At 44.2% G+C, this 20,732-nt stretch overlaps 2 protein-coding genes across 2 annotated transcripts in view; both read left to right on the plus strand.

Moving 5' to 3' along the window:
* Positions 1-8,190, plus strand: part of LOC127648277 (interferon-induced very large GTPase 1-like) — a 341,847-nt gene extending 333,657 nt beyond the window's left edge. Inside the window, 1 exon segment of the mRNA XM_052132865.1 lies at positions 2-8,190. Within this exon segment, the coding sequence (XP_051988825.1) occupies positions 2-3,844 (3,843 nt within the window). The 3' untranslated portion in view covers positions 3,845-8,190.
* Positions 1-20,732, plus strand: part of LOC127648266 (interferon-induced very large GTPase 1-like) — a 399,776-nt gene that overhangs the window by 292,779 nt on the left and 86,265 nt on the right. The window lies entirely within an intron of this gene.

Genomic DNA, 20,732 nt, shown 5'->3' on the forward strand with positions numbered 1-20,732 from the left:
ACAAAAAAAGCCACTTATTTGCCTTTTTACTCAGGACAAATCTTCTGTAATTCAGACAAAAAAAGGAAAATACAAAATAGGCTTAATGGAAAGAAATCAGTCAGATGTATCTGAAGAACTCAGAAGAGCTATAAATGATTGTCTCTCAATCTCATCTTCAGAATCATCTTCCATTTTCAGACTTGAAGATGTGTCCAAACACTCAGATATCAGAGTAGATGAAGATGATGATGAAGACTGCAGGAGAGGAAAAGAAGCAGCACAGCAGATGGTGAGATTACTGGAGAATAAAGATCTGACAAAAATCAAAGAATCATTTCTGCCCTGTCAGGGAAAACTGTGGCATCAGTGGTGTCAGAAGAACAAAGAACTACATCGACCTCAAGGGAGTGAACTAGAAATGGAAATAAGTAGAAAACAAGAAGCCTTGAAGAATGTCCGTAAACAGCAGCATGAATCTGCCCTTAGTGACTTCATGAAGTACTTTATTAATAAAATGAATGAAAAATATGCTGCAAATAAGAAAAGAAAATTCCTCAAATGGCTTGGGATCCTCATGGACGAACACACCTCAACCGAACTTTCTGATCTACATCACAAATATGATGATAAGTGGTCAACAGTCTTACAACTGAAAGAGAAAAATAAATCTGAGCAACTCAAAACCGAACAAATAGAACAACATAAAGCTGATCAAACAGAACTTGAGAGAATATCTGAGGAGCTTCAGGCAGCAACCTTTGGTTTGGAGCACATCCTGAGAGAGATCGGTCAGATCTATGAATCATGTTCATCTGTGAAGAAGAACAAGGAAGGTCTGCAGTTTCACTTCTCTTCTCTCCCGAGTCTTGCAGCAGAGATGATGATCTCTGGATTTCCTCTGGAGCTGATGGATGGAGATGCTGCTCATGTTCCTCTGATCTGGGTTAAAGCTGTTCTAGATGAACTCATCAAGAAACTGGGAGACCAGAGTGTGTTTGTACTGTCAGTTTTAGGGGTTCAGAGCTCTGGGAAATCCACCATGCTGAATGCCATGTTTGGACTGCAGTTTGCCGTCAGTGCTGGCAGGTGCACCAGAGGAGCTTTCATGCAGCTGGTCAGAGTGTCAGAGGAGATGAAAGCACAGCTGAAGTTTGACTATATTCTGGTTGTTGATACTGAAGGACTTCGTGCTCTAGAACTGGCTGGAAGATCAACGAGACTTCATGACAATGAACTGGCCACATTTGTTGTTGGTCTTGGGCAACTGACATTGATCAACATCTTTGGAGAAAACCCATCTGAGATGCAGGACACTCTTCAGATTGTTGTTCAGGCCTTCCTGAGGATGAAGAAGGTCAGACTGAATCCCAGCTGCATGTTTGTGCATCAGAATGTTTCAGACATCACAGCTGGAGAGAAAAACATGGAGGGAAGGAGACGACTGTTGGAGAAACTGGATGAAATGACAAAACTTGCTGCTAAAGATGAAGTCTGTGATGCAGAAAGTTTCAGTGATGTCATTGAATTTAATGTTCAGAATGATGTGAAGTATTTTGCACAACTCTGGGAGGGCAGCCCACCCATGGCACCACCAAACCCAAACTACTGTGAAAATATTCAAGAATTAAAGAAAACAATTCTTAAACATGCCTCAACATCAGATGGCATGATGTTGACACATCTGAAAGATCGTATTCAAGATCTCTGGGAGGCTTTACTGAATGAACGATTTGTGTTCAGCTTCAGAAATTCTCTGGAGATTTCAACATACAGGAAACTGGAGACAGAATACAGCAAGTGGACCTGGAGTCTTCGCAGTGCCATGCTGGAAATTGAAAACAAACTGCACAACAAAATAGAAAATGAAACAATTAAAGAGGTTGATGAAGCACATCTTCAAAGAGAACTGAAAGAGAAAAGTGAAGAAGTGAAAAAATCAATGTCAGATTTCTTTGAGAAAGACAAAGATAAAGAAATACTGATTCAGTGGAAAACTTCATTTGAGATAAAAATCAAAGATCTTCAAGAAAACATTGTGAGAGAAACAAAAAGAAAATTAAATGAGATTCTTCAACAGCGAGACCTGAAGAAAAAGATTGATGCTCAGAAGACACATCATGAAAACACTCTCTTTGAAAAGAGCAAAACACTCGCCTTAAAACTCAAAGACAAAGCAAATGATGAAGAAACACTGAAGAAAGAGTTTGATTGCTTTTGGGAACAGCATGTGAAGAAGATCATCAGAGACACTGATCCTATCAAAGACATTGACATATTAAGAGATGTGCAAATACTCCTCAGTGACATCAATGAAAGTGCTCCTGTAGATCACTGGAGGGAGAACGGGGATATTTTCTGTGTGTCGAGTTATTCAGATTATGTACAGTTAAAGAAATCCAGTGGAGTTACAGGACCTGTTATAAATCTCTACAGAGGAGCAAAAGAGAAGTTAGGTTATGCTCTGTCTAAAGAGGATGAAACCCAAATAAGAACATTAGTCAGTGAAACTGCTCATGAGACAGACAAAATGATCCTGTCATTCAAAATTTCAAAGATGGGCTACAACAAAAGCTACATTCAACAACTCACAGACTATATAAAGTCAAAACTCACTGAACATCAGAATGGACCAGTGAAATATCTGTTCAAGAAGGAGTTCTCCATTGATTTAGTGCTTTCTATCTGTAAGAGAGCAAATAAGACATTCACTGACCAACACAAACTGTTCAGAGAATCCAATGATCCTGTTCTCTATGTTGAGAGGAAGAGAGGAGAGTACTTCAGTGTTTTCCAGAAATATTGTAAAGGTTCAACATCAGCTGCTGTTTTTGGTGAGATCATCTGTCAGAAACTGAAAGATCCCATTGAACAGAGTGTCTACAAAAACACTGCCAGAGATTTAGCAGATGAAATGAGCAAAAACTGTGAATCACTGAATGGAAACAGATCTAAACTGGAGAAACACATCCTGAAGACACTGGCAGAAGAGGAGAACTTTAACAAATACATGAACTACATAAAAAATCCCAGAGATCACTTCAAAAGTTTCATCAGAGATGAAGTCAGTCAGTACATCACTGATAAGTTCAGTGTCAGTGTTCGGCCCAAGATGATGATGAAGAACATCAAACTCCTGCAGCAGAAGATCATGAAAGCAGCTCATGAATCTACTGAACATGTTCAAGTGAACAGTGGAGATGTTGATTTGTGGTTGAAGTGTTTCACACAGAAGCTCTCAGATGTGCTGATATTCTCTGTTAAAGACTTCAGTGGAGTGAGTCGTGATGATGTTGATGATTTCAAACTCTTAGAAGATGTGATGACAGAAGAACTTCCATCTATAATATCTGACATAAGCAGTAAATTCAGTACACAGACTTTTCCAGTGAAGCTGGACTGTAAGGACAGACCAGATGAGATTCTGATTGGTCACTTCTGTCAGTGCTGTTGGGTTCAGTGTCCTTTCTGTGCTGCAATCTGCACTAACACAATAGAAGACCATACTGGAGATCACAGTGTTCCTTTCCATCGAGTGGATGGACTGAAAGGATGGCATTATGAAGGAACACAGGATCTCAGTGCTGATTTTTGTACAACTTTAGTGACAAGTGGTAAAATATTTAAATCATCAGGTCAGTGGTTTCCATGCAACAACTACAGAACAGCAGGAGGAGTTTATGCTAAGTGGAGCATCACTCCTGACGTCTCTCAGCTGCCGTACTGGAAGTGGTTTGTGTGCAGATTCCAGGAAGATCTGGAAAAACATTATGATAAAAAGTTCCAGGGCTCGGGTCAGATTCCAGATGAGTGGAAGAAGCACTCAAAGCAAGATGCTATTGAGAGTCTGAATAAATACTTTTAATAAATATAAACTAATAGAGCAGTTTAAGAAGCCCTTTAATTACAGAATACAATATCAAATATAAATGTTCCGATATGGAACCGGCCGCTGGAAGGTATGGAGGACACCCAAGGTGTGGTCACGACGCACAGCGGAGTGTGTATGTGTGCAGAAGTGTGTGAGAGCGTGTTTCAGAGAGAGCGTGTGTGTGTGTGCGATCGTGTGTGTGCGTATGTGTGTGTGCGTGTTTGTGAGAGAGTATGTGTGTGTGCGAGCATGTGTGTGCGTATGTGTGTGCGAGCGTGTGTGTGCGTCGTCACGCTTTAAGTAAAAGCCACACGCCATCTGGTGTTAATTTAGCGGCTCACGTAACTTAATTAGCGCATTCATTTGCTCATCTACATAACTCCTCCTCTATCGCATTTGAGATATCTACAAGCCGATGGTGACTATGTTAATGCCGTCTCTAATAGCATCAGTTTCTCTGGGATCAACTAACTACAATACGGTCTTTAGTGTTGTTGGTGTGCATTTTTTAAATATATATTTTTTTCTGTTTTATTAATCTTATTTACTGTTAATCAATATTTTATGATTGTCTATTTTATTATCTTTATTTTAATCATCATAGTTATTACATGTAAAGTAATGTATGCTATTTGAGGGGTGACTGAGGGTCTGGCCCGTGCCAGACATTGATTCCCCGTCTGTCGCTCACTTCGACGTTGTGTTGAAGAAGCGACACTAGGGGTCTTTCTTGAGTGCCAAATATGCCTCTGATCTATGAAAAGAGGCCAATGAGAATTTGGCAGACAGTATTTGCATACCCCGCCCCCGGACATACGGGTATAAAAGCGGGGAAATACATGGAGTTCATTCAGAAATTTTCTTTGGAGCCGATGGTCGTGCATGCAGTCAGCTGCGAGTTGTTACTCTGACGCTTTCCCTGCTGTTGGATCTACGAAGCACTTCAGTGGCTTTTCTCCTTCTCTGCACGGCAGTGCAGTTTGCCCCTGGGTGCTTCAACAGCGCAAAAACTTAAGAGTTTATTTTAAAGAGTATTTTCCTCTAAAAGAGCATTACACAGCAGCGTTAAACGTCCTTTTCAGGATGCGTCTTTAAGGCAAGATGCCTTTCCGCCCCTGTGTAGTTCCGCTTCAGATGGCCACAGGCGTTGTCTCGTGTGTCTGGGCTGCGATCACACCGAGGCAGTGTTTGTGGATGGTTCATGTTCTCACTGCGAGAGCATGACCATGGCAATGTTGAGGTCTCGGCTCGCTTTCAACAGAAAGCATGCCACTCCAGCCGACCCACATATTGCTCCTTCTTCCCACGGGATTGAGGACGATGCGGATGGCGATGGAGGCAATCTGGGGACGGCAGCGGGTGCGGTTCCACCGGGTACGCTCCCTCGGACCATCCGCCCCCCAGCACGCTCGACTGTTTTCTTTGCCCTAAGGAAGTTTCTCCCGTTAGTTCGAGACAAACATGTCCTAATCAGGCAACTCAAGTCGCTGCGTGCCACTCACATCCCCGGCAACCTCAATGTGGTAGTGGACGCACTGTCACGACAACACTTGCCCAGTGGAGGCTTCACCCCCAGTCGGTCGAGCTGATTTGGGAACAACCAAATCCCACCACGCCGCAGTAGACGGCAAGTCTTTGGGTAAGCACGACTTAATCATCAAGTTCCTAAGAGGCACCCGGAGGTTAAATCCATCCCGGCCAAGCCTGTTCCCCTCCTGGGATCTCTCGGTAGACCTCGCAGGCCTTCAGAGACCCCGCTTCGAGCCGCTAGAATCAGTTGGACTCAGTGCCCTCTCTCTAAAGACAGCCCTGCTGATCATACTCGCCTCCATCAAGGGTCGGGGACCTGCAAGCGTTCTCTGTCAGCGACACTTGCCTGGAGGTGTCCGGTAGACACTCATGTGATCCTAAGACCGCGACCGGGCTATGTGCCCAAGGTTCCTACCACACCCTTCAGAGACCAGGTAGTGAACCTGCAAGTGCTGCCCCGGGAGGAGGCAGACCCAGCCCCATCGTTTCTGTGTCCGGTACGTGCTTTGCGTACCTACTTGGACCGCACGCAGAGCTTTAGACGTTCTGAGCAGCTCTTTTCTGCTTTGGTGGAGAGCGGAAAGGGAACGCTGTCTCTAAACAGAGGCTTTCCCACTGGGTGGTGGACGCTATTTCATTGGCCTATCACACCCAGGCCATGTCCCCCCCCCCCCCGCGGGTCCGAGCACACTCAACAAGGAGTGTCGCGTCCTCATGTGCACTGGCCAGAGGCACCTCCCTGGCAGACATATGCAGAGCAGCGGGTTGGGCAACACCTAATACCTTTGCAAGATTTTAAAATCTCAGGGTTGAGTCAGTTTCGTCCAATGTTTTCTCAGGTCTGAGCCGGTAGAACTTGTTACATGCTGACAGACTGACTGGGTAGATTGCTTGCACCTAGCGCCCTTTCCCTCACCAAGGTAAAACTGTGCGCTTTCTCTCCCAGGAGATTTCCCCCATTTGGATCCCTGGATGACTCCTCCCTAGCCCTGTGGGTCCGCAATTCAGCTTGGGTACTCAAATCTACCCTGTACTGGAATAGGTGCTCCACAGGTCGGTACTCCTGTGTGTATTTTCCACGGTACGGTCCCCTTACGGGTGGACCCGCGTCTCCCTCAGGCAGTTCCAGCTGCCCTCTGGTCGCTGTGTTGTAGCAACTCCCCCCTCCTTAAGGCTGGATCTACCACTGCGCCATTTTTCCACATGTGACCTGAGTGACCCATGTGATGTATTTCACCACTTTTACCTCCCCCTTCCTGGGCAGGTGTGGTCTCTGCAGGGTCTTTACCCCCTGAAAGAATAGGAAGCTGGGTAAGACCCCCCTTCCCACGATGCATGTAAGGGCCCCAGCCGTTTTTGGCTCTATGCGAGAAACATAGAGAGAAAAGGTTGGCAAGCGTCACCTTGTTCTCCTGTTTAGGGTAACCAGAAGGATCCCGACGACTTTTATGGGGCATTGGGGAAGGGTGCGTGCAGTCTGACACAGCTGGTCACCTTTGCACGTAAAATTCCTGCCCGGCTCTGCGCATGGCGTGATTTAAATTGGACCCCTAGTGTCGCTTCTTCGACACAACGTCAAAGTGAGCGACAGACGGGGAACGTCTAGTTTACATATGTAACCTCCATTCCCTGATGGAGGGAATAAGACTTTGTGTCCTCCCGGCCACATCGCTGAGCTGAGCCACTGTGTTGGCTGGACCATTTCCGGCTCCTCAGAAAAATCCTGAATGAATTTGACGTATTTCCCCGCTTTTCCGGGGGCGGGGTATGCAAATACTGTCTACCAACTTCTCATTGGCCTTTTTTCATAGATCAGAGGCATATTCAGCGCTAAAGAGGGACCCCTAGTGTCGCTTCTTCGACACAACGTCTCGTTCCCTCCTTCAGGGAATGGAGGTTAAATACGTAACCTAGACGTTATTCATTTAGCCTGGCTCCCAGAGAATATGCATTTTTATTGTACTGCATTTATTCATACATGATCAATAATATTAATATATTTAATCATCAATTAACCACTTGATTCACCATTTATTAAATCATATAGAATTAAGAGATTTCATTAGTATTGTTATCTCACTTTTATTATTGTTTTCTTTCATGGTTCATTAAAGAAACCATTGATATATATTTTATATTTCTAATCATTCATTTTTAGACGTATATTTTACAACCTTCAAGTTCTACTAATGAAATACTTTCAGAGTCGTCCTGTTTGGCTTTTGTTGTTTCTCGACTTGTTTTGCTCAAGTGTTTTGCAGATGTTGAGGTCTTCATTCCACAAACACGACCAGAATAAAGTCTGCAGTGAAGAAAACTCACAAGATACTCTGTCTAGATCATCTACAGTAGTTTTATTCTTGTTTAAAAGTTTATTTTAACATGTGACTCTATTATAGTGAAATAACTGGAACTTCAGACACATTCAGAAAAGTGTGCATGACAGATAGATGACCTCTGACCCCTGCATATAATCTACTAAACCTTATAATGACAACTTGATTAATGTTCACTAACTAATTATTGTTCATAAGAATTCGGATCTAGAATATTTCATGTTGTAACCTGCCAGAAACTTAGAAGAACTAATAACAATGACACTTTGAATCAAATTCTGCATATGACTATAATAACTGATGTCTCTTTTGTTAACCAGCTCTTCTTCACTTCTATTCTGTGCATGTATGTTGAAACTGCAGAGAACAAAAACTTCAGTAAATGATCTCAAAATGATTGAAATCGTGACTCTGAGTGTTTTATTAATGTCAAGTTGTTTTCCCGTACAGCATCACAGATATGTTCAGAGTGTCACATTGAATGTGAAGCATGTTAGAAACTAGAGTTCAGAATGACATACTACTATACTACACTTCCTGTTTCTGCAACATCTACAGTATACACCAACAGAGTAATAATGTAGTGTGCAGTAACAAACTCATTTGGGCCAGACGTGTTTGAGTCGAGTGAGAGCACACATACACCGACTGTGCACAAGAAGAGTGATGCAATATTAGTGTCATGTGGATCATTTTTCATAATTAGATATTAAATCGATATAAGTTCAAGTATTTGTATGATTTTTGAGACGAGTGCATTCAAAGAAAAACATCAGTGTGGCTCGGGAGGTTTTTGGACACTTTTATATATAAAACAAATTCAGCAAACTCTCAAAATTTATCCAAATCATTGTTTTTAAGGTTTTCTATGAAATGAATCCAAGCACTTAACACAACTTCCTTTTTAAGAGTTATAAGCCATTGTTTATTTTTTCCAGAGTTGATTTAGCAAAACTCTTAAACATTTAAATCTTAATGCATTCACATTTATATACATAAAGCAACTGTTATAAAACATTGAAAAAATTATGTTAATATCACTTTAAATATATTCGACAACAGAATGATTTAATTTAATTTATTCAAGTTTTGTTTTTGACAGTGACACACACTTCTATTATTTATCAATACCTGTAGTTAATTGGCTCATTTGAGATGCAAAACGCCTCGCTCTGACAGTCGACAAGAGTAGGCGACTGAAAACATTGTTTAATTTGTCTGTACAGGATGCGGTATGACGTGTTTGGTCAGCTGTTCTGCACAGGATGCGGTATGACGTGTCTGGTCAGCTGTTCTGTACAGGATGCGGTATGACGTGTCTGGTCAGCTGTTCTGTACAGGATGCGGTATGACGTGTCTGGTCAGCTGTTCTGTACAGGATGCGGTATGACGTGTCTGGTCATCTGTTCTGTACAGGATGTGGTATGACGTTTTTGGTCAGCTGTTCTGTACAGGATGTGGTATGACGTGTCTGGTCAGCTGTTCTGTACAGGATGTGGTATGACGTTTTTGGTCAGCTGTTCTGTACAGGATGTGGTATGACGTGTCTGGTCAGCTGTTCTGTACAGGATGTGGTATGACGTGTCTGGTCAGCTGTTCTGTACAGGATGTGGTATGACGTGTCTGGTCAGCTGTTCTGTACAGGATGCGGTATGACTTGTCTGGTCAGCTGTTCTGTACAGGATGCGGTATGACGTGTCTGGTCATCTGTTCTGTACAGGATGTGGTATGACGTTTTTGGTCAGCTGTTCTGTACAGGATGTGGTATGACGTGTCTGGTCAGCTGTTCTGTACAGGATGTGGTATGACGTTTTTGGTCAGCTGTTCTGTACAGGATGTGGTATGACGTGTCTGGTCAGCTGTTCTGTACAGGATGTGGTATGACGTGTCTGGTCAGCTGTTCTGTACAGGATGCGGTATGACGTGTCTGGTCATCTGTTCTGTACAGGATGTGGTATGACGTTTTTGGTCAGCTGTTCTGTACAGGATGTGGTATGACGTGTCTGGTCAGCTGTTCTGTACAGGATGTGGTATGACGTTTTTGGTCAGCTGTTCTGTACAGGATGTGGTATGACGTGTCTGGTCAGCTGTTCTGTACAGGATGTGGTATGACGTGTCTGGTCAGCTGTTCTGTACAGGATGCGGTATGACGTGTCTGGTCATCTGTTCTGTACAGGATGTGGTATGACGTTTTTGGTCAGCTGTTCTGTACAGGATGTGGTATGACGTTTTTGGTCAGCTGTTCTGTACAGGATGTGGTATGACGTGTCTGGTCAGCTGTTCTGTACAGGATGTGGTATGACGTGTCTGGTCAGCTGTTCTGTACAGGATGCGGTATGACTTGTCTGGTCAGCTGTTCTGTACAGGATGCGGTATGACTTGTCTGGTCAGCTGTTCTGTACAGGATGTGTGGTATGACGTGTCTGGTCAGCTGTTCTGTACAGGATGTGGTATGACGTGTCTGGTCATCTGTTCTGTACAGGATGCGGTATGACGTGTCTGGTCAGCTGTTCTGTACAGGATGTGGTATGACGTTTTTGGTCAGCTGTTCTGTACAGGATGTGGTATGACGTGTCTGGTCAGCTGTTCTGTACAGGATGTGGTATGACGTGTCTGGTCAGCTGTTCTGTACAGGATGCGGTATGACTTGTCTGGTCAGCTGTTCTGTACAGGATGCGGTATGACTTGTCTGGTCAGCTGTTCTGTACAGGATGTGTGGTATGACGTGTTTGGTCAGCTGTTCTGTACAGGATGTAGTAAGACATAAAAAGTGTTTATTATGTTTAAAATGTGTTAAAATTATGTGTCTTTTAATGGGGTGCAATGCTTGGTGACAAAACTGGGGTGTTAAAATAATGCTTGGTATAAGACATCTTTTTTATTTTTAACAAAGTGGTGAAAATGAGTTTTAAAACAGTGGATATTGACTGAACCAAACTCATTCAGATGTTCACTTTAAAATGATGAATAAATGGTTAACAAAGACAAAGTGTTATTTTACTTTTAACAGAGCTGAAAATGTGTTTTTTAAACAAAATGTATCAAGTTGTCAAACACAACAAAGTCACTCTAAAAATGATAAAATACTTTAACATAATTATGTTTAAAATAACAGTTTTATTTCAATATTCAACATTTTAATTGAAATAGTATGCATTATAAAATGTATCTTTAGCACAAAGAATCGTACATTTTTTCCGTTCAAAGTCCTTTCACAACCTCATCCAAACGATAATGGAGTAAGAAAGTTGACAAGACCCCTCCATTGGGTGGAGTTTAAACATGTTGTTAAGACATACAGGATGATTATTTCACAACATCCTTTCTCGTAGGAAGCTTGTGTTATTTTAAAGTAATTATTTAAACAGATCGGCGTCACCTGTTCCTGTTTGATGTGGGAACAGGATGATTCATGTATTCCCAGCTTTAAAAGCGACACCTCTCTTTGAATTTTTTTTAAACTGTTAAGGCATTTGGTGCGGGTCAGGATAAAGAGGTGTTTGTGTCTGTGTCCCCATGAGTAAAATGTTTCGGAAAAATGGTGAACGGTTTGTTAACAAGATTTCGAAGTGTCATTTTAAATCTTTGATCTCTGAATATTTCACAACAAAAACAGGGTTTGGTATATTGACAATTCTTTTAAATGATTCATGCACAGATTAAACTATCAAATATACCAAAAGTGTTGTATTCAATTCTAAAAGAGTTTTTAACTAAACATACATCAAGAAATAGTTTACTCAATGAATGTTTTGTACTATTAATATTGTAAATATCCATGTTCTTCACACGCAATTGTCTACTAAAAATAAACAAAAACAATCAATAAGTGTAATTAGACAGTAAGACTTGCGGTCGTTAAACATGTGGAAAGCAAATGAGGCCAAATTTGTGTCTAGTCTAAGAGAAGGGCATTTTTCTGTTGACATTTATTTCAAAGAGATGTGCATAAAATATGTTGTAACCTGGACAACTGAGCTGGAAATACAAGCAACTGCAGATTTGTTTGTCACGCCTATATTTACCTACAGTTATAACAAATGGCTCAAATATTGCTCATCCAACGTAAACTCAAACAATAGAGCAATTTACTTGAATCATCGCAATGAGTGACAATTGTTGTGTGTGCCAAATATAATACATTCTGCTGATTGTGCTCATACTTGCAAAAGATTATACAAATGCAATTTGTATATACAAGTCATAAACTTGAGAGACAAAAGCGGGGGTGTAAAAGCAATGGAGACGTGAGAAAATTGAAATGACTCTGAAGCGACTGAGTGAATGCCAAACGAAATGCAAGTTCTCGATATGTGACTGATGAAAATTATAGAAGTAAACTTAAAAAGTACACTGCTCAGAAATATGCAACCAACAAGCAACATCGTATCAACATAAAAGAACAGAGCGGACAAAAGTATGCCAATATCAAATCTATGTCATTTTATTCAGTTCTAAAAGAGTTTTTAACTAAATATACATCCAATATAAAATATATCAATGTTTTCTTTCATGAACCATGAAAGAAAACAATAATAAAAGTGAGGTAACAATACTAATGAAATCTCTTAATTCTGTATGATTTAATAAATGGTGAATCAAGTGGTTAATTGATAATTAAGTATATGAATATTATTGATCATGTATGAATAAATGCAGTGCAATAAAAATGCATATTCTCTGGGAGCCGGGCTAAATGAATAACATCTGATGGATGACACTAGGGGTCTCTCTTGAGCGCCGAATATGCCTCTGAACTATGAAAAAAGGCCAATGAGAAATTGGCAGACAGTAGTTGCATACCTCGCCCCCGGACATATGGGTATTTAAGCAGGAAAATACGATGAGTTCATTCAGGATTTTTCTGAGGAGCCGGAAATGGTCCGGCCACAACAGTGGCTTGGCTCAGAGACATGGCAGGGAGGACACAACGTCTCATTACTTCCATCGGGGAATGGAGGTTACATACGTAACCTAGACGTTCCCCGTCTGTCGCTCACTTCGACGTTTTGTGGTATTTTCACGTGCAAACGCGACCAGCTGTATCAGGCTGAACGTACCCTTCCCCAATGCCCCATAAAGTCGTCGGAATCAAGGGGAACAAGGCGACGCTTGCCAACCTGGGAATGAGCCAAGCCTGGCTGGGCCTCTTTTCTCTCTATGTTTCTCCGCATAGAGCAGAACGGCCGGGGTCCTTACACGCATCGAAGGAAGGGGGTCTTATAGAGGAAGACCCTGTGGAGACCACACCTACCCAGAAGGGGAGGTAAAGGTGGTGAATACATCACATGGGTTTTTTAGGCGACATGTGGAAATGACGCGGAGGTAGACCCAACCTCGTCGGGGGGGGGTTGCTACACTACAGTGACCATCGGGGGGGGGGGTTTGCTACACTACAGTGACAGAGGGCAGCTTGGAACTGCCTAAGGGAGACACGGGTCCACTCGTAGGGGGACTGTACCGCGGATAATACACACAGGGGGAGTCCATGCAGGAGGCCTGACCTGCGGAGCACCTTTTCCAGTACAGGGTAAATTAAGAACCCGCAGTGGATAGGGTCGGCCAGTTCCTCCACTGAACTGCGGACCCACAAGGGCTAGGGATGAATCATCCAGGGATCCGTGAGATGGGATCTCCTGGGAGAAAAAGGCGCATGGTTTTGCCTCAGCAGAGGGAAAGGGCGCTAGGCGCAAGCGATTCACCTGGCCAGTTCGTCAGCATGTTACCGAGTTCTACGGGCTCGGACCTGTGAAAACAAGGGACGATACTGACTCAACCCAGAAATGATAAAATCTCGCAAAGGTATTAGGTGTTGCCTAACCCACTGCCCTACAAATGTCTGCCAGGGAGGTGCCCCTGGCCAGTGCCCACGAGGACGCAACACTTCTGGTTGAGTGCACCCGGACCCGCAAGGGGGGCAAGGCCTGGACGTGAGAAGCCAATGAAATGGCATCAACGACCCACTGGGTGAGCCTCTGTTTGGAGACAGCGTTCCCTTTCCACTGTCCACCGAAGCAGACAAAGTGCTGCTCAGAACGTCTAGAGCTCCGCGTGTGGTCCAAATAGGTACACAAAGCACGTACCGGACAAAGCAATGAAAGGGCTGGGTCTGCTTCCTCCCGGGGCAGCGCTTGCAGGTTCACTACCTGGTCTCTAAAGGGCGTGGTAGGAACCTTGGGCACGTAGCCCGACCACGGTCTTAGGATCACATATGTGTCTGCCGAACCGAACTCCAGGCAAGTGTCGCTGACAGAGAACACTTGCAGGTCCCCCACCCTCTTGATGGAGGCGAGCGCGATCAGCAGGGTCGTTTTAAGAGTCCAGCTGATTCTAGTGGCTCGAAGGGAGGCCTCTGGAGGCACGAGAGGACCACTGAGAGATCCCAGGAGGGGAACAGGCTTGGCCGGGAGGGATTAAACCTCTGGGCACCTCTTAGGAACCTGATAATTAAGTTTTGCTTACCCAAAGACTTGCCGTCTACTGCGTCGTAGTAGGACATGATAGCAGCTACATACACATTCAAGGTGGAGAGGGACAGCCTCCCCCCCAACATCTCCTGCAGAAATAAAAGCACTAACCTAACTGCGCACCTCTGTGGGTCTTCAGCCCGGGAAGAACACCAATTCGCAAACAGGCGCCACTTAAGGGTGTAAAGGTGCCTGGTGGAAGGGGCTCTGGCTTGGTTGATCGTGTCTACGACAGCAGGTAGTAGACCGGCTAGATCTTCCAAGTCCCATCCAGGGGCCAGACGTGGAGGTTTCAAAGGTCTTAGAACCAAGTCCGAGTGGGCCAGTACGGAGCCACTAGGGTAACTTGCTCCTCGTCCTCCCTGACCTTGCACAGGACCTGTGCAAGAAGGCTCACTGGTTGAAATGCATACATGTGCAGCCCCGTGGGCCAGCTGTGTGCCAGTGCGTCTGCCCCGAGGGGAGCCTCTGTTCGGGCAGTGGGAGGTTTCTCGGGAGGCAAACAGGTCTACCTGGGCCTTGCCGAATCGTTCCCAAATCAGCTGGACCAACTGGGGGTGAAGCCTCCACTCTCCACTGTGCAAGCATTGTCATGACAACATGTCCGCTATCACATTGAGGTTGCCGGGGATGTGAGTGGCACACAGTGACCTGAGTCGCTGCTGGCTCCAAAGGAGGAGACGACGGGCGAGTCGTGACATGTGGCGGGAGCGTACGCCGCCTTGACGATTTATGTACGCTACCACAGCGGTGCTGTCTGACCTGACTAGGACATGTTTGTCCCGAACTAACGGGAGAAACTTCCTCAGGGCAAGGAAAACAGTCAACAACTCTAGGCGGTTGATGTGCCAGTATAACGGTGCCCCAACCCAATCTGGAGGTGTCGGTCGTGACCAGGACGCGTCGGGACACCTGCTGCAAGGGTACTCCTGCCCGTAAAAAGCAGATGTCTGTCCAGGGTTTGAATGTCTGGTGGCAGGCGGGGGTGATCATCACATGGTGCGTGCCGCGGTGCCATGCTCGTCTCGGGACTCGAGTCTGAAGCCAGTGCTGAAGTGGTCTCATATGCATCAACCCCAGCGGCGCCACCGTCGCGGAGGATGCCATATGCCCCAGGAGCCTTTGGAAAAGTTTCAAGGGGACCATTGTGCCTGGCTTGAAGGAGGCGAGGCATTTCAGCACCCACTGCGCGCGCTCGTTGGTGAGACGTGTCATTGAGACTGAATCTAACTCCATGCCGAGAAAAGAGATGCTCTGAAACGGGGTGAGCTTGCTCTTTTCCCAGTTGACCTGAAGCCCCAAACGGCTGAGGTGTCTGAGCACCTGGTCTCTGTGCGTGCATAGTAACTCTCGCGAGTGGGCCAGGATGAGCCAGTCGTCGAGGTAGTTGAGTATGCGAATGCCAGCTTCTCTGAGCGGGGCAAGAGCTGCCTCTGCAACTTTCATGAAGACACGAGGGGACAGAGACAGGCCAAAGGGGAGGACTTTGTACTGATACGCCTGGCCATCGAACGCGAACTGTAGAAAGGGTCGGTGTCGAGGCAGAATCAAGAAGTGGAAGTATGCATCCTTCAGGTCTACCGCTGCGAACCAATCTAGATGACGGACGCAAGTCAAGATGTGTTTTTGTGTGAGAATTTTAAACGGGAGTTTGAGCAGAGCCCGGTTGAAAACTCGCAAGTCCAAGATCGGTCGTAAGCCGCCGCCTTTCTTGGGTACAATGAAGTAAGGGCTGTAGAAACCCTTCTTCATTTTGGTTGGAGGGACAGGCTCTATTGCGTCTTTGAGTAAAAGAGTAGCGATTTCCGCATGTAGGGAATTGGCATGTTCGCCGTGAACTGCGGTAAATCGGACGCCCGTGAAGGGGGGTGGGGTCCTGGCAAACTGAATTGCGTAACCGAGTCGAATGGTCTGGGCCAGCCAGCGTGACGGGTTGGGCAGTGAAAGCCACGCCTCCAAACTCCGTGCTAGGGGCAACAAGGGGACTAGTATTTTTGACGTACCCGGCGAGGCTTCGCAGCGGGGTGGCCCGAAGGCGGCAGCACAGGGGAGTCCTCAGCGTCAGATGCCGCGCTCTCCGATGCAGCGGCGAACTCATCCACTTCGAGCTCAAGAGGATAGGCAGACTGGCTGTGAGGCGAGCCGCTGTTACCTCGAGCATTGATGGGAGTCAACGAGCGTGCCGGGGGCGGGTGGTTGAGGGGGCGTACCTGGCGGAGCTGCACCAGCTGCCATCCCCAGATCGCCTCCAGTGCCAGCTGCATCGTCTTCGATCCCGTGGGAAGAAGGATCAATGCGGGGGGCGCCTGGAGTGGCTTGCTTTCTATTGAAAGCAAGCCCCGACCGCAACATTGCCATGGAGCATGAACCATCCACAAACGCAGCCTAGGTGTGATCGCTACCCAGACACACGAGACAACGCCTGTGGCCGTCTGAAGCGGAGAGCACTTTACCGCATCCAGGAACAACACAGGGGTGGAATGGCATCTTTAAAAAGACGCGTCCTGAAAAGTACGTTCAACGGCGCTGTGTTTTGCTCTTTTAGAGGAAAATACTCTATTATAAAGAAAATCACTCTTTTAATAACTCTTTCAAGTTTTTCTCTGCGCTGTCGAAGTGCCCAGGGGCAGAATGCACAGCCGTGCAGGAAGGAGAAAGATGCTGTTATGCGGCGTCAATCCAACAGCATGCAGAGCGTCAGAGGAAAGAAGCAGGAACTGGTGTGTAACTCATTGGCTCTGAAGCATAAAACATTGGCTCCGAAGAAAATTTCTGAATGAACTCAGTGTATTTGCCCGCTTAAATACCCGTATGTCCAGGGGCGGGATATGCAAATACTGTCTGCCAACTTGTCATTGGCCTTTTTTCATAGTTCAGAGGCATATTCAGTGCTCAAGAGAGACCCCTAGTGTCGCTTCTTAGACACAACGTCGAAGTGAGCGACAGACGGGGAACTAGAGTTCAGAATGACATATTACTATACTACGCTTACTGTTTCTGCAACATCTACAGTATATACCAACTGAGTAATAATGTAGTATGCAATACCAAACTCATTTGGACCCCACGTGGTTGAGTCGAGCCAGAGCACACATACACCGACTGTGCACAAGAAGAGTAATGGAATATTAGTGTCCATGTGGCTAATTTTTCATAATTAGATATTAAGTCGATATAAGTTCAAGTATTTTTATGATTTTTGAGATTCATTGCATTCACATTTATATACGAAAAGAAACTGTTATGAAAATGTCTAAAAAATAATGTTAATACAGTTAAAGCTAGAGTATGCAATTTATACCAGAAGCATTTTTGTTATACTGGTTTAAAGTCTCTGTGCATCCTGACAGCATTCATTAAATCAAGAGCTCAGATACAAAAAGTAATATAAAATAAATTAAATTTAAAATTTAAAGGGCGGGACTATCTGAACAACTGCAGGCAAGGGTTGTATTCAGAAAGCGGTTTTAAAAACATTTATTTTTGCAATTCTGTTCGGTGGCGCTAGTGTCTCATAAAATACATACTCCAGCTTTAATAAAAGCTTTACACTGGTGATAATGAATGTACCTCATGATCTACAGGTGAGAAATTACATTACACACACAATTACATTACACACGGGGTGGATGATACAGGGAGAACAGTGGATCAACAATGCTTGTTGTCATGTTGTACTTAAACACAACATCACAGTTTAAAGTCCCTGTAAAGGCAATTCTAAAAAAAAATTCTAAACACATTATAAATGTTAGAAATGTATTGCTAAAACATATTACAAAGACTGTGAACTGTGAAGGACTGAATTGTGGAGTTAGACCGTTAAACAGTTTTTCACCATTGCTATTTTCCGGATTTTTTGGCGGGGCTAAAACGGGGCTCGATGACGCACTGGAGCCCCTGAGCTCCTGGACACGCCCCTACTTGATGACGCACTGGAGCCCCTGAGGCTGGCCGCTCCTAACAATATAAATAGAGCACATTCGCATCAGTTTGGCGCTCAATCGCGAGTTACTGTCAGTACTATTATTAGTTACTACAGCCTACAGTTTGCTAGTTAGCTATGCCTTCGGCACAGAAATGCGTACTACCTGGATGCGATCATGTACGAAACAGATCGGTGTCCTTATTTAATTCCGGCTGTAGCGGTGACAGTTGAGTGTGTGTGGCGACGGCAGCTTTCCCGCGAGTGGGCGTGGTTTCAGCGCAGCCAGCGGACACGCCCCCAGCGTTTGAGAGCAGAGACCATTGCTCATTTTTTCAAGATTTTGATAGCTTATTTTATGTACTTGCCGACTTTTTTTATCATTCAAATTTGGCTGGGTGGCTAATAACACATTTTTCTGTGATATGACAAACTCAGAACACATACTTAATTTTGACTTTACAGGGACTTTAAGCTGTAAATGTAATGTTCATCTATAGAGAAACAGTCTTACACTGACCCCCACTTCAGCTTTACAAGCAGTGTTTCTCATTCTGAAGAAATGTGATGCTGTGCTTGATTAAACGCTTTGGGAACGTCTTTTAGGAGTGACCAGCTGTGAATATGTGTGCAACACGTCAATGAAATTGACTGGAATTTATAGCCTCTGCTGGTGACATCATCAGGATGCGCCAGTACCAGGGGCTATAAATAGATGCGCCACTGATGCATCGTCAGGTATTTTTGTCTGAAGAGCAGTCCTGGGGCATCCTCAGTGCGGCAATGAAGTGCAGCATCTCGTTCTGCTTTTATCAGGGAACAGGGGTTACAGTTAAGTAACCCGAGACGTCAAAGATTTTTAACAGCCGCCCCCCTGTTACGGCCCTCATGACAAACGAATAGTTGCCCTGACTTACACCACTGGCTAGTGCGGTGGACGTAAGCCTGAAGGGCACGGACTGGACACAGTCTGTGAAGTTTCTTCTGTTCCAGCATTGTAAACGGCGGAGGAAAGGAGGCCACAAGAGTGACCGGATATACAGTCGAGAAAGGAACCTTAGGCAGGAAGTCAGGATCAGGATGCAATATCGGTTTCGCCATTCTTGGGGCAAAGTCTTAACAGGATGGCAAGACGAACCGCTCCCCAGCCCGACAGCCTGTCGTTAACAATCTGAGACGGCAAGACGCACCTAGATGTGATATATAATGAGAACTTTATTAATGTTCACTAAGTAATTATTGTTTATAAGAAGTCGGATCTATAATATTTCATGTTGTAAACAGCAGAGAACAAAAACTTCAGTAAATTATCTCAAATTGATTGAAATCCTGACTCTGAGTGTTTTATTACTCAGTGTATTGTGGGCAGCTGTGGCTCAGGTGGTAGAGCGGAGCAGAGCTGCCATGTAAGGTGATATCCTGCCATTGGGAGCAACTTGGGGTTCAGTGTCTTGCCCATGGACACTTCGGCATGTGGAGTCGTGTGGGACAGGAATCGAACTGCATGTTCAACATACAATAAACAAAAACAATGATTCCTATTAATAATTAAAAAATGCACACTGACATTATTTTACATATATAATGTTCCTGTGTGGTTAATCTGAGTGAAATAAAGCTAACATGGTGTTGTAACAAAATATAAAGATTATGTCAATCTTACCTTTGAGACAGTTACAGATATTATCTGATGGTCTCTCCATCTGTTCTGCACACACTGCATTTAAACAAATACAGAAATAAATGTGTGAACTATTGTGAAATTAACCTACATTAGTCATCTTAAACCTGTAATGAACTATATACTGAAAAAAATAATCCATAATCCAACACACATGCTACAATCCAGAACATTTTCTTTCTTTTACTGTTTAAAGCTGATGTGTAATTGATGTTGAAATACTCTTATCCCACATAACATGTCTAGACAACTGTAAGTATCCATGTGTATATTTATGTCTTTGAAAAGTGTGAACACTGCGGTGCTTTTAATCATTGATCAGTTTGAGTGTCCCGACCAGCCCAACACAACAACCAATGCTGTGAATGTGGGGCGGGAATATCTGTTTGCTGCAGAAATTACTTTTATTTTGTACATAAATACCTCACATGTTTTTCTTCCCTCTTGAATATAAAATGCACAATCATATAACACACTAAATATCTACAGTAATGCACAAGTAAATCTGTATCAGTGTTTACAGGATCTCATCTCTCATGAGGACAGAGAGAAGAGAGAATAGAGACTCTGCACATGATCTACACCCCAAACTGCACATCACACACAACACAGAGCTCTAACAGTGTGCACACACAACATCAACACCTCTTTATATGGCATGAGAGAGTTAAACTATCCCATGATGCTCAGTAATGCTGAAGTTTAATGTTTACTTCTTTATAAAGATAATAACAGAGGGTTTACCAGCACTGGGGGATGAAGAAACATCAATGGTATTAAAAAGGACAGATGTCGATGTGTTTACACTGGTCCCATGTGACTGTAATTTGAGTAAAAGTGTGTTAATTATAATAATACCTTTCTTGATAGCAGATATGGATCATAAAAGTCCAGCACAAGCTGTCAACCCTGAAAATTCACTTTTACAGTACGGCCAACAGCA

The sequence above is a fragment of the Xyrauchen texanus genome, chromosome 8, assembly GCF_025860055.1.
Source record: "Xyrauchen texanus isolate HMW12.3.18 chromosome 8, RBS_HiC_50CHRs, whole genome shotgun sequence".
NCBI lineage: Eukaryota > Metazoa > Chordata > Actinopteri > Cypriniformes > Catostomidae > Xyrauchen > Xyrauchen texanus.